Raw genomic sequence first — 13,382 nt, 5'->3', positions numbered from 1 at the left:
ATAGTGGACTGGAATGATTCATAGACAATTATTAAATATAAAAAAATATATTACTTCCTTGTCTCATTTTGCCTATTTTGTTTACTATTCATTAGTCAAACTAACTATTTCTTCATCGCTTATTTTCTTTAGTAATTTTAATTATTTTTAAATTTAATTTTGTGTGCTTAATAGTACTGTAATTCCTAAATATATAATGTTTATATACTAATACTAAACTTAATATTATAAAAAATTAAATTAAGAATAATTTTAGTCAAGCTTCTTTAACCGAATTAGACAAATAAAATGGGACGGAGTGAGTATTTTTTTTTAAGAGAAAAAAAATACATTTTTATGAAATTAAAGAGTTAAGATCATTCAATTAAAGCCAATCATTTAAAAGATGGCCAATGGAGTATAACTTTTTCCTTTTTTTAAGTTTGACTATAAGTTTTGTCCAGCACCATATATCAAAATTATTTTTTTTTTATATGAAAGTCCACAATTGCTATTTGAAAATATGTTTTAAGTGAAATAAGCCTTATAATCATAACTAGCAAATGATTACAATGAGGTAAAAATCAACCTAAGTTGTTTATATATGATCAAATCAATAGTGCCAATAGACAACTCTCATGGGGTACTTGAAACTTTGTGGTTATCAAAACTAATCTTGTATCCCTCATTCTTAGGGTTCAGTTCCTCCACACTTCATAGGTATAAAGTTAGTATAATTGGCCCCAACTCAAGTTAGTCAAACAGTTGACTTGATAATCACAAGCAAATTTGATTTTCCATGAAAGTGTTTTACTGATTTTCTTGATTTCAACTGGTCAACTGTAGATCGAGAACTTAGAGTAGTTTAAATTAAATGTTATACAATAACCCTATTGATACATTGAATATGCAGAAAAACTCCACGGGAGCAAGCTAAGGGCGGGTGATGCATGTAATGGCGCAATGATGTTGAGCTGCCCTTTCGGTACTTCGCTTGTGCCACACTCCATTAGCTCTACACACTCTAGCCTTGAGTATGTCCACCCTCATCAAACAACGTCTTTGCCCTTCTTTTATCCCAAACGACTCTTTCAATTTGGGTTAAAGTTTAAATCAATATACGCATTATATATATGGAACTCCATGACTATACCTTTAGCCGCCTTAAGTAATAACTGTAAATTTTTAGCCGTCTTAGATAATAACTGTAGATTTTTCTTATAGTCCAACTTACATATCTATATAACCAATATAAATATTATCTTGTAAAAAAATAATAAGTGTTTAAAAAAAAATCTTTCATATTGTATATCTATATTCTAGCTTTTTACACATAGAATACCATGTGCCACCTTTCCCACTTCCCATGGAAAAGGCAACTACAGGCTGGCCCTTCTTTCTTTTGCAATCAGTATATGATTAAATCTCTTTTCTTTTTCTTTTCTTTTCTTTTTCAGATATTTATCTTTTTTTGGGGTGTGAAGAATGTCAAAGCGAAATGGTGTGAAGAATGTCAAAACGAAATTCCCAACCACCTCTAGCTCTTCCTATTAAATAAGAAACTCATCTAATTGTACTTTTTAGGTACATTTTATCTTAGCATTTTTTCATTGTGAGTAAAATAATAGTTTGGCACTATTTATAACAAATCTCAAGATAGCAACGATTTGAATAATATATATAATTTTAAATATATATTGTAAACACTACTTAGCTTGTATTAGTGCATAAGGTTTATATGCCTAATAAATTTGAATCCTAAATTTAAAGATTCCTTATCACTTACGTATTATTTTTTTACCGGGACTGATGAAGAGATAAATCAAAATATGTACTTCAGTTGACTTATAAATTTTTAAATGTTTGTACACTAATGCTTACAATAATATTAATTTTTATTTTTATTTTTATTTTTATTTTTATCATAGGTAGAATTTGAAAGAAGGTTTCTATCTAATACGACTCCTTAGTAATGATGCCACGAAGGTGGATTCATTGTGGGATTGCTTTAACTTGATTACAATCAAAATAATCATATCATAGAAGATCTTCTTTAAACCCTAGCTAGCAAGTCAAAATTTTTCATAATGATTAAGTTGTCCCCCCACAAATTTCATGAATAATTATAAAATGAAAAAGAAAAACAAAAGGCAATCATGCAATGAGCATAGATGGCCATTGATTGACATTTTTCCTTTACAAAAGGGAGGAGGGCCACGGGGGAGAAAAAGCTAGGTAATACACCATTTTATTTATACTGCACGCATATCTATATTTTGTCAAATAAAATTAATTCAATCGAGTCTTGATTAGATAATATTCTATGACAAATTTTTCAAATGAATATTTTGTATTATTATTATTATTATTACAAAAAGTCTAATAAAACTTATAAGTGAATCAAATAACGCAATTGAACCCCCTAACTTAAAAAAAAATCAAAAATCGTCATTGATATCTTTTTAAACCGGTAAAAAGCACAATTAAATTATAATTTTATCTATTAAATTTGTTACCACTTATTTGGTGCTAATTACGCTTATGTATGTTATTATTATAATGTGGTGATTACCCGACATCTAACGTAACGGTGACTTGACATAATTTTTAAAAAATATTAGTAAAAAAACTAAATTTAAAAAATCTAAAATTTGTGAAAAGTTTAAAAAATTAAGGCTCAAGTACGTGCACTATTTTGTCCACATAATGAACTTATTTAACATTTTCTTTATAATAATAATTATGATTATTATTATTGTTATTATTGCTTCGAACATTTTGTCAACTGTGTAACATATTCAGGTTATTTTATAAAGGGTGGGAATTAATTAAATTCCAATCAGTAAACGTAAAATAGTAGTCAAAATCAACAATCTACCTAGCCGGTGTCAGTATTACACTTGAGAGTATGACGATAACAAGGATAAATAATTGAGAACGAACCATGTTAATTTTTTTTAATTTTATTTTTTATATAGGTTCATGATTACGTCGGTCGATGTAACAGGTCGCGCTCGGCCGGTTACGAAAACACATTGACTTCTACCTTCTCATTTAATAATTATAGCAGTCAATTAGTCGGTATTATAATAAACCAAATCCATCTCAAAATTGTCGACTTAATCTCCCAATTGCTTGTCCTTTGCTCTCAAGTTTCATCTTACTTGTCTACCGCTCAAGTTGTTAAAAAGACACCAAATTTAAATAATAAAAATCAAAATCGCAATATTAACCTTTGACTATGTTTGTATTGATAAAAGAAACGGTTAAGAGTTTGGTAATCACAAGGTTTCAAATTTATTTTTGTGCGAAAATTGTCTATTGATTTTTTCAATTTAAGTTGGTAATTTATGGGCAACTTAAGTTCGTTTACCTCGTAATGATTTTTTTTTTCTTTTTTCTTTTATAGTTAGAATCTTAAGTTATGCTTTACCAAAATTACGCATTCGGGTAGTGTTACGATTTTTTTCCATAAATCAAGAAGTAATGATTAAGAATGCAATATATAAAATGCTGAATTTATACTTTTTGTTTAGATATAATACATTTTATTTTGATATTAGAATAAGCAAAAAAGTTTGAATTTGAATTTCAATATTAAGAAAAGTATTACTTTGATACCCATTCCTGATAGTTAAACTTGTCAATCAAACACACCCTTATATTTCATCTTAATTCTTTTATTATGATTGCTTCAGTTATTAAATTTATTTTCCCGGCAATTCAACGTAAGAATGAGTACAAGAAATATATCTTTAAAATAATATAGAAGTTTTAAGTTAAAAATGATGAAAATTATAAAATTGGTGGAGTTACATTGAATGGATACATGAGAGGTCACTTTCATCCAAATATTGTTAATGTGTAGGGTTTGTCTCCTTTGGGAAGTTATTCTCACATGATTTTATAGTAGTTGACCTAAATTAACATTAACATAATCCCTTTTTAAGTTTTAACTCATCATCTGATATATATAGCACGCACCCATTTTAAAGAAGGCAAAAACATGCATGAGTGAGACGGGTTCGGGTCAAAATGAAAGTATAATACTTATACTGAAAAATGTAATACTAACAAGGAATAAATTTTTTATTACTTATATGCGAAAATATAATATTTTTAAAGAAAAATGTAATACTTATACATTTTGATTTAAAAATAAAAAGTATTATATACTCTTTTAAAAGTATAACAGTTTCCCTTATAAGTATCGTGGTAAATTTTATATATTTTTAATGGGGGAAATATCAATTTTTATTCCTTAATAATAGGAAAATAGCACTTTTCATATATTTATTATACTCGTTATTTTTGTTTTTCAATTATTTACAACGTATTTTTAATCTTAAAATTTTGTTAGGATTAAGTGTAAAAAGGCAAATCGAGGGATGAACAAATCATTTCACATATAATTGATAACCAGAATTACTTTAATAGGTAAACTATTTTTTTTATTTTACTTATTTTTTAATGGTCGTTGGCTTTCTAATTACACGTTTAAATTTAATTATCAATGACGAACAATTAACATAGTATTAGATCTACCATTCACCCACCAATCACGCACACACATCTATATGTATGTATGTATACCACACATAAGCAAGAATCAAGTAGTTTGCAACATACAAGGTTTAAATGAACTAGTCAATGATAAAGTTAAATAAATAGCAAGTAGTTGACAAATATAATTTATTATTTTGATGTTACGAGTCAACAACTAGCTAGCATATTGCCAATAAAACACACTACATGCTAGCTCATTGGATTACAAATTGTGATGATTAGAGGCTTTGTTTTTAAATCACCAGTGGTTAGATTAATGAAATTTTTATTGAATTATCACAATTGAACAATTTAATTTGAAGTTAATATTCACATGTATAATTTCAAGTAAATTATATTAACCTTTTTTTTTTTTTTTTTTTATATCAAGTATATTTCGTCACTGTTTATTTGGTCATTGTTAATTATATTGCTAACAATTTAGTAAATAATAATCATTATATATTTATTTTCTAATTTATTTGTATTGAAAAAAAATGGTGGGTTGAACAAAATGTTTACAATATTCCAGTATGTTTTGTGGTGAGTTGACTTGATGCACTGTTTCCGGTGGTGGGGAAGGTGGGAACTGCTACATTAGTTTAAGTTCAACATGTGGAGCTAGGTATTACGTGTCTTAATAATAATTGAATAGAATAAAAGTGAGTAAAATACTGATATTCATAAATTTTTTTTAGAGCATATGTAGTTTTCAAAAATAAAAAATAAAAAAATTTACTTGCACGATTTTAAAACATATGGGGACACTGATTTTTAATTTTTCTTTTCCTGCAAATACATGATTTTTGCAGAGGAAAAAGAAGAAAAAAATCGCATCTGCACAGGTGTTGGGCACATCAAAGTGGCCGTCAGCTGGCGGTTACTCCGACATTTTACCGTTACTTTTCTCTCTCTTTTTTTTTTAATTGTCAAAATCTTTTTTCCTTTTCTTTAATTTTTATCTTCTATTGCATTTTTTCTCTTTCTTACTTGACTTCCTAAAATGTTGTGCAAAAACTAAACAATTAAAAATGCTTTTAATCGCTAAAAAAAGATATACTTTGAGTGAAATTTTATTTATGATCATAGCTAATAAAAAATTACAATAAAAGAAATTAATTGACAAATGATAATAATGAGATAATTTAATTTATATTATTCATAGTTGATTAGTTCAAATTAAAAAAGTTATTAAAAACTCTGAATAGAACTATAGAAGTGAATAAAATACTACGGAGTATACCCTCAACAAAATACTACGGAGTAGTACTTATCTTTTAGGCTTAAAATAAATTATATTAAGAAAAGAAAAGAAAAGAAAAGAAAAAAAAGGAATTGAGGTCTTACTGGCTTTACTGCCTCGTAGGGGGTATAATTTTGTTACGGAGTACTATTTATAAACATGGTTATACGTATAAGCACTCTCAAAAAGTCATATCAGGCGACAGCAACCGTTCCTCCTCTCTACTGCGATCTCAGTGCTGAGACTGTAATTTACTCAGAAAATGATGAGGTCTGAGTCTTTCTTCGTGTCTTGAGCATCTGCATCCATCTTCCAGCGTCTTATATTCGCGTTCGGAAGGAACTGAACTCAATTCAAGCTATGCAAATGGAGGCCAACGAGCTTGAACTTTATGATAGCTCTTTCATTTGAAGCTCTTCCGCTGCTCTGTAAGTCTTCGTTTTCAATCATTTAGCTTTTCCTCTTTAATTCATGAATTCAGCGTTTTACTATGGGAATTAATCTCAAATTTTTAGTGTATAGGCGCGGAATCGATGTTGAAATTGCTTTATAACGTAAACAGCTTGGTTAGAGATAATACTGTTTATCATATTGAATAATTTTGATAGATTTTCTCTCTTGCTTACGATCTACGTGTTAAATTGAAGAAATAGAGTTAAGAGATAAGTTTTGACAGCAGAAAAGAAATATGAATAACCATTTAAAAAAAAAATCACAATACTGTCAGTAAATTTATTTTAGTTCCTAGGTGCACCAACCTTGAATCAATAGGTTATCTGATTTAAAAAGAACAGAAGAGAATATTGGAGATAAGCCTAGAAGTTTCAGATGAGTTCATTTGTTAAGATGAGTTAATACAGTCTCTGTAATAATTGCTGGTTTTCCAAACATATTCCACAAAAAACAAAACGTTATTGTTGAGATATCATGAACTTTTTGCCTTGACTAATGGGGAAAGTATGGAGTCTTGACAATGGGTCTGTAATAATTTGTTTTTGGCTATTGGCTATGGTGTTGATAAAACAGTTAATTTACTTTTATTCGTAAGATGAAGAGAGCAATGAGCAAGTTAGTGTATTTCTTGATTATCATATTGACAAATTATTTAAGCACTACACTGAAAAGCTTCTTGTTACAGTTTGATACCTGGCTTCAACCTTACATACCAGCTGCTGACATTAATTTTGGAAGCAATTGTCAACGGATTGGTTTGGATAGCATTTGGAGCTTCTTTTCTGCCTTTAGTGTCTCTGTGTGTTTTTATTGGCCCTTTTCAGCCTCATTATCAGACAACTTCCTGGCTTCCTGCTATCTTATTGCTAGAGCTTATGGATTATTCAATCTCAGTGTTGCTGTCCTCTTAATCTTGTTGTGCTTAGCCTCCTCTCCTGTTGCTGTGTCATACTCTGTGATTCTGGAGGGAATGCACATGGACATGATAACTTCAGCTGAGCCCCCGATGAAACGAAGATTTGGTTTGTGGATAGTTCAGGCTGGACGAGGATCATATCGAGGCAGTTAGATGCTTTAGTGGTTAATTGGTTGCTTAGCATTTTAATTATTGGACTTTCGATTTCCTTGCAAAAAAGTAACAAAAGGAGATGCCTTCTTTGAGGCAGTTCCTGCAGACTCTTTGCTGCGATTCTCTGTGGAATTATGCAGTATTTTGGAAGCTTCAGCACGAGAACCTAATGTGAGTTTCTTTATAGCCCTTTCCATCTGCTGCATCAGCTCAACTTTCTCTGTTGTCATCTACAAAAAATTGGGGAAATAAATTCATTTGGGGGGGGGGGGGGTTACTTTCTAATTATAGCTTTGATATCTGTTACTTCCTATGGGCTATGCCTCTCAATCTTATAAGTTGCACTTTTATCCCTGTTATTATAGTTCTAATATATTGACTTTGTTTTGTTTCCATCTGCTGTAGGCAGTAATTTATCATGGAACAAGTGCATGATATTGTTGCTGTTATTTTATTTTATTTTATTTATTTATTTATTATTATTTTTTTGTGGAGTATATGATATGTGGATTGATAAACAATACAAATTCTCAGAAAGGTGTATTCTGGTTTGTAAATTGACTGTAAATGATTAAGAACCTGTTTACAACTCTAACAGTAAGTTGCTGTCTCAGGCTTTTGTCATGGGAAGATGGGTTCTTTGATTTTCCAATTTCCGGAGAACCCGTTGGAAGCATAGCAAACAACTATTGCCAGAAAGGTTTAAATGACATCCTACTTTCAACTTTTCTATCAAAATCAGATAATGATGATATTGGCGAATCTCCAATTGGGCTTGCAATGACTGAGATGTCAAATACTTATCACATATTGGGAAAAGGGTAAACTATCAAAATTCTTCCTACATTTAGCATCATGTTTTCCCTCGTATTTGTTCTAATAACATGCACAAGTATACTACTCAACTCATATATAATTCAAGCACAAACTTTGAGACCCCTGTGAGTTGCGTCTGCAATATTGGTCCATTAGTCCATATGGATTCCATCTCTGTTATTTGCTTAGTTCTGGTATATTACATCATACAGTACTTTCACTACTTTGCATGTTCAAAATCTAAGGTGCTATTACAGCAGAATGGAAGGTGGGCCTGGTGTGGCCAAGTGATCACCAAGGTATAACCACAGGTCTGTTTTGCCTGTGAACCCACCCTACCAAAAAAAAAAAAAAAATTCAGTTCAAAAACTTTAACCAGCTTGGAAGAGGACCACCCTCATTCCCTTCTGGATTTGAACCACCAATTCATGAACAGTGGTCATGATCCTGCTTTGCTGATTGCCATAGGTTGGCTTCAAGTTCTAGAAACAAATTCTCTAAAACCCTTCCTCCCCATGACCAAGCATAATCCCTTACTTGATCCAACCTATGCTAGCATAGTCGTACTGTAATAACTTGTAGCACTTTCTGAATCAGGGCGGTTGGTGAAGTGGCATCTACAGGTAGCCCTCTCTGGATCTTCTCAGACATTTTAGCACCAGGTGGAATCAGCTCTAGTTCAGTTAGTAAGGTGTGTATTCCTTTACATATTTTCCTCAACTGTTGCCTTACTGCCTTGGTGCACAACTGCACATTAGGGGCCTAGTTTATCTTCTCCTATCAGAATGAATTGATACCAATCCCTGAGAATTTATGTAGTCTTGTTCATGTCTCCATCTCAAAAAGTGAGGCAGAGTCTCAGAATACTGGGAAACTCTGCTCTAGTTTTTATACTTTCTTGGAACTGGTGCTTCTGCACTGCTGATTCATGTGTTTGTTCCACTGTAATATGCCTAATTTAAGTCTGTTGACAGTGTCCAGAAGAATGGATGCTTCAGTTTCTGGCTGGAATCAAGGTAAGTTATTGTGCTTGAGGTTGAGCTGAATTTAACTTATTTTGAGCTGTTGAAGAAATCTACCTCAAATCTTAATTCTTATCACATGGTTCCTCTACAGACTATATTACTCATACCTTGTATTCCACACGGTGTTCTGCAACTCGGTTCATTGGAAATGGTGCGTGTTTAGGTTATCATAGTACTGTTTCTGTATTGCAGGTGTAATGTGCATTTCATGCTATCCGTTCTCATTTGTATTTTCTAATTATGAGGGCATGCATGCGTGTGAAAAGGGGAAATTTCTTTATGAATGCTAATTTAAGCATTTATATGTGTCACCTTTGGTTGTTGTTTACCCAAGTTTTGTGTTGTCATCACAAAATCAGGTTGCTGAAAATGCACAGCTGGTTGCTTATCTCATGGATAGATTTGATGCCCTTAAAAAATCAGCAGAGACTTCACCTTTCATATCAAACATCGAATCTCCAGCTCAGTTGTCAGCATTTATGCCTAATGCCAAGGACAATTTATTGGGCATAAACAATGATAACAATGATTTTAGAGCTGGGGATGCATACAATCTGTCAACTGCAGGCAAGATGGCATCATTATACATGATTCAAGATATATCCACTGGTGTGCCGGGTATTCTAGAGTGTGACAGTGAAAGCAAAAGTGGAATGCATCCAATGGACCTGATCAGTGTAGCGGAGCAACTCAATAATCAATTCTCTGAAGACTACAGATGGATAATGACAGAGAGTAATGTGTGTAAATCTTCATGTCTTGAACAAGAAGTATATGCCACTTCTTACTCTGAGTTCTATGATGGAGGTATGTGGAAGGATATTTTGTTAGAAAATATTATGATAACAAAGATTGCAGAAATATAAGCATTTTTTTTTTAATTTTAAAAATTTCCAGCAGAATGTGAGTTGCAAAATGTCCTAGCACATGCTTTTGTGGATCAATCCAATCATTATATTCAGACTTGTAATGGTTCTGGTCAGACCACGGCTGCTGGCTCAATTTCCAATGAGGATTTAATCTTTAACGATGAGCCATCATCATGGGAATCAAATGGATGTTGTTTCAAGGAGGATGATGTGGATAATTTGTTGGAATCTATTGTTACTACTGCATGTATGGATTCTGATATCAAGTCAATCAATGCATCTTATTCTACAGAGTCATTCCATACCTCATTAGGAATACCCTTTTCTGCCTCCCAAAGGAGAAATCACATGGTGCAGGGTGCTTTGGTGGGAGGGAAAACAGAACCATGGAGCAGTCCTATATCTGCGTCTGTTGCCTCAGATATGAAGTCTTTAACTAACTCTTCATTAGAATGCAGTATGGGTACAGTGGTAGAGGAGCAGCAGCAGAAAAAACGTTCTAGATCCATGCATCATGCTGCAGAATCAGAGTGTTCTTATGCCAAGATGAAAAGGGCAAAGGTCTCTGATAGGCAGCCTAGACGGCCACGAGATAGGCAATTGATTCAGGATCGTTTAAAGGAGCTCCGAGAACTTGTCCCTAATAGTGCAAAAGTGAGTGCTATTTACATGTTTTTCACCTTGAATGCTCAGCTTAACATAATATTGATCTTTTTGCCATGATATAACAGTGCAGCATAGATGGTTTGCTAGATAGGACAATAAAACACATGCTCTTCATGAAAAATGTTACTGATCAGGCTGATAAGCTGAGGCAACAGGTTAAAAAAGAGGTTAGTTGATATTTACTTTTTTGCAGCATAGTGATTCACTTTAGGAGTCGTTTCTACTTATCATATAGTTTACATTTCTACAGTTAATACTTATCTTTTCACATCTTGTAGTTGATACTTTACCTAAGTAATGCATATGTGATGGCTAATTGCTATGACTACTGGATTTGTCTGAACCTGCTTAATGCAGGACATTATATATCCCATGTTACCCAAGGAATAGGACAAGTGCAACGCATTTGATGAATTGAGTTATAAAAAGTGAGAAAATATGAGTGTGATGTCCTGATTTTGGTTAAATCTCAACAGGTTTTAACCGGAAAGAGTCTGACGTCAAGTAAAGCGAAAGCTAATTATCAACCAGGGACAAGCTGGGCACTGGAATTGGGAAGTGATGAGCAGACATGCCCTATAATCGTGAAAGATCTCAACTATCCTGGATATATGCTTATAGAGGTATCATGTATAGGCCATCCTAAGCAGGAGTCACAATTGCTGCCTTTCTGTGTGATAATTTTCTCTTCTAACTTTTAACTGCCAACAGATGCTGTGCAATGACCACAGTGGATTTCTTGACATTGCTGATGTTATTCACCGTCTGGAACTGACGATTTTGAAGGGTGTGATGGAAAATCGCACTGGTGGCACATGGGCCCGCTTTATTGTTGAGGTACACTGACTTAATCCAAAATTGTACGCCTGATTGCATTCTTAACTCAATGACATTGCTGTGGTTAAATGAGAGCTGAGTTTGGTCTTTTGAAATGCAGGCTTCAGGGAACTTTCACAGACTGGATATCTTCTGGCCATTGATGCAGCTCCTACAGCGAAGCTCGACTCTGATGTCAACCTAAGTTTAGTGGTTCTGTAAAAAAAAACATAAATTGAATGCGGTATGAACTGTGCATTTCTGGTTGTTATGATGTACCTGTTCCTCTTGTAATCTAATCTTTAAAGTTTGGAGAAACATACTATTATTAGTTTCTTTAAAATATTAGTGTGGCTTTCCTAAACTTTTTGTTACGAAGATCAATCTGCCTATTTTTCCCAAAATGAAAGAGAAAATGATAATTAGAGAATATAGGCCAGGGAAACTGTTCAAAGTATGATTATAATTGAGGAATGTGTGAATTTTTCTCAAGCTGCCTGTACAGGAATGCCTTTCACATCATTTTTCATCTTTCTTAATGGCCGGAGTTATATTCAGGGGCTCAATTAACCAAAACAATTTTGGTTAATTTTTAATTGCATTAATTCAATTGGTAATTGAATTATATCGGATTAATTAATAATTTTAAATTTTGAAAAAAAATTCAGTTATCAATTAATTCTGTTAAAAAAAAATTAAAAATTCATCTAATTAACTAAATTTTTGAAAGCAAACAACTCAAGCTTATATTAAAGATTAAAGAACTCAAAAATTCAGAGGTACATCATACCAAACCGAGTGCGAAAGGCTGACTCAGAAATTAAAAATAACTTCGATTAAATTAGTCATGTTGTTGATTTAGTAGCCACAAAGTTACAAATTTGAATTATATTTCCATATTGACTTGACTTGTTGCACAATGCAATACTTCAACTACACAATTTCGTTATTCTATAATTTGTTGAGGTAGCTTTTACATATTTTATTTCTGATGAGATTAATTATGTTATTTTCTCGATATAATTGATATTCTAAGTTCATGGTCGGTGCAGTGTGTTTATCAATTATCAGATAGATATATTTAAAAACACTGTCATTATGTCTGCATATTTGATAAATAATTACTATAAAAACCATTATCTGTCCTTTCGTTTTGAATTCTCTTTTAATTAAAGATGCAGAGCGATTTGTTTATAGCTAATTAATAATAAATTAAATGTGAAGATATATTTTTTTTGAAAGCAAATAAATGTTAAGATATAAATCATATAATTAATAACCCATACTTTGAGGGGGAACATCAAACATGCACTCTCAGTATCGATTCAGACAACGTTAGTTTTACATAAACGTGGGTTGCTAGCTGCATTCAGCCAGCCGCGCTACGCTAAGTTGGGATCGGATCTACTCTTCCTATATTAGCACTGATTCCTTAACTTTAATTTGATCAGCTTATACATATATACTACTCTCTTAACTTCGGCCATGGCATCACGGCCGGTGTTGCAATGGCAGGCATGGCTGTTTATTTTATATCCTTGTTGGGTGACTGATTTGGAGAGGCGAGTCTATCATCCTGCCATTGAACCATGGCATATAAGAAAATATAAGGTGAAAGTCTGTACTGTTACACTAGTTTTGATGCATGTAATAGTAAGCGTTTGATTTTAGCTTTATAAAACTTCAATTCAAGTTTTGCATGGAGCAAGCAGATTAATGGGTGTCCATTGCAGCAAGAAGCAATGGATATAAGGTGAAAGCTAAGTGAGGTTGTTACACAGGTTTTTGCACGGTTCCATATTCTTGAACACGTGCAGTTTCCTCTTCTGCTTTATGTGATCTCTCTCTCTTTTTCTTTTCCTATGGGTTTTGTCTAGGTGTGTATATACAGTACGTGATGC

At 32.4% G+C, this 13,382-nt stretch overlaps 1 protein-coding gene across 2 annotated transcripts; it reads left to right on the top strand.

Moving 5' to 3' along the window:
- Positions 1–5,941: 5,941 nt before the first annotated feature.
- Positions 5,942–11,845, top strand: LOC116029709 (transcription factor EMB1444-like). Of its 2 annotated transcripts, none has more exons than XM_031271754.1 (12): positions 5,942–6,195; positions 6,906–7,460; positions 7,904–8,110; positions 8,703–8,796; positions 9,080–9,121; positions 9,222–9,281; positions 9,490–9,937; positions 10,031–10,653; positions 10,731–10,832; positions 11,142–11,288; positions 11,377–11,502; positions 11,603–11,845. In XM_031271754.1, exons 2-12 carry the CDS (start codon positions 7,369–7,371, stop codon positions 11,684–11,686), a joined length of 2,025 nt encoding a protein of 674 aa, XP_031127614.1. In that variant the 5' UTR covers positions 5,942–6,195; positions 6,906–7,368; the 3' UTR covers positions 11,687–11,845. The 2 variants fall into 2 exon arrangements, with proteins under 2 accessions (XP_031127614.1, XP_031127612.1); XM_031271752.1 differs by having other exon boundaries at positions 10,028–10,653.
- The last annotated feature ends 1,537 nt before the right edge of the window (positions 11,846–13,382 follow it).

Source organism: Ipomoea triloba, chromosome 9 (genome assembly GCF_003576645.1).
Source record: "Ipomoea triloba cultivar NCNSP0323 chromosome 9, ASM357664v1".
NCBI classification, from domain to species: domain Eukaryota; kingdom Viridiplantae; phylum Streptophyta; class Magnoliopsida; order Solanales; family Convolvulaceae; genus Ipomoea; species Ipomoea triloba.
Note: the sequence above shows the minus strand (reverse complement) of the source record. Positions and strands in the feature narration are given on the sequence as shown.

Bases quoted from the DNA above. Each gene is read 5' to 3' on its own strand.
- LOC116029709 (XM_031271752.1), top strand. From the start codon at position 7,369: ATGCCTTCTTTGAGGCAGTTCCTGCAGACTCTTTGCTGCGATTCTCTG. The intron at 9,122-9,221 runs GTAAGTTATTGT...GTTCCTCTACAG, and splicing joins AGTTTCTGGCTGGAATCAAG to ACTATATTACTCATACCTTG. The intron at 10,833-11,141 runs GTTAGTTGATAT...AAATCTCAACAG, and splicing joins GGCAACAGGTTAAAAAAGAG to GTTTTAACCGGAAAGAGTCT.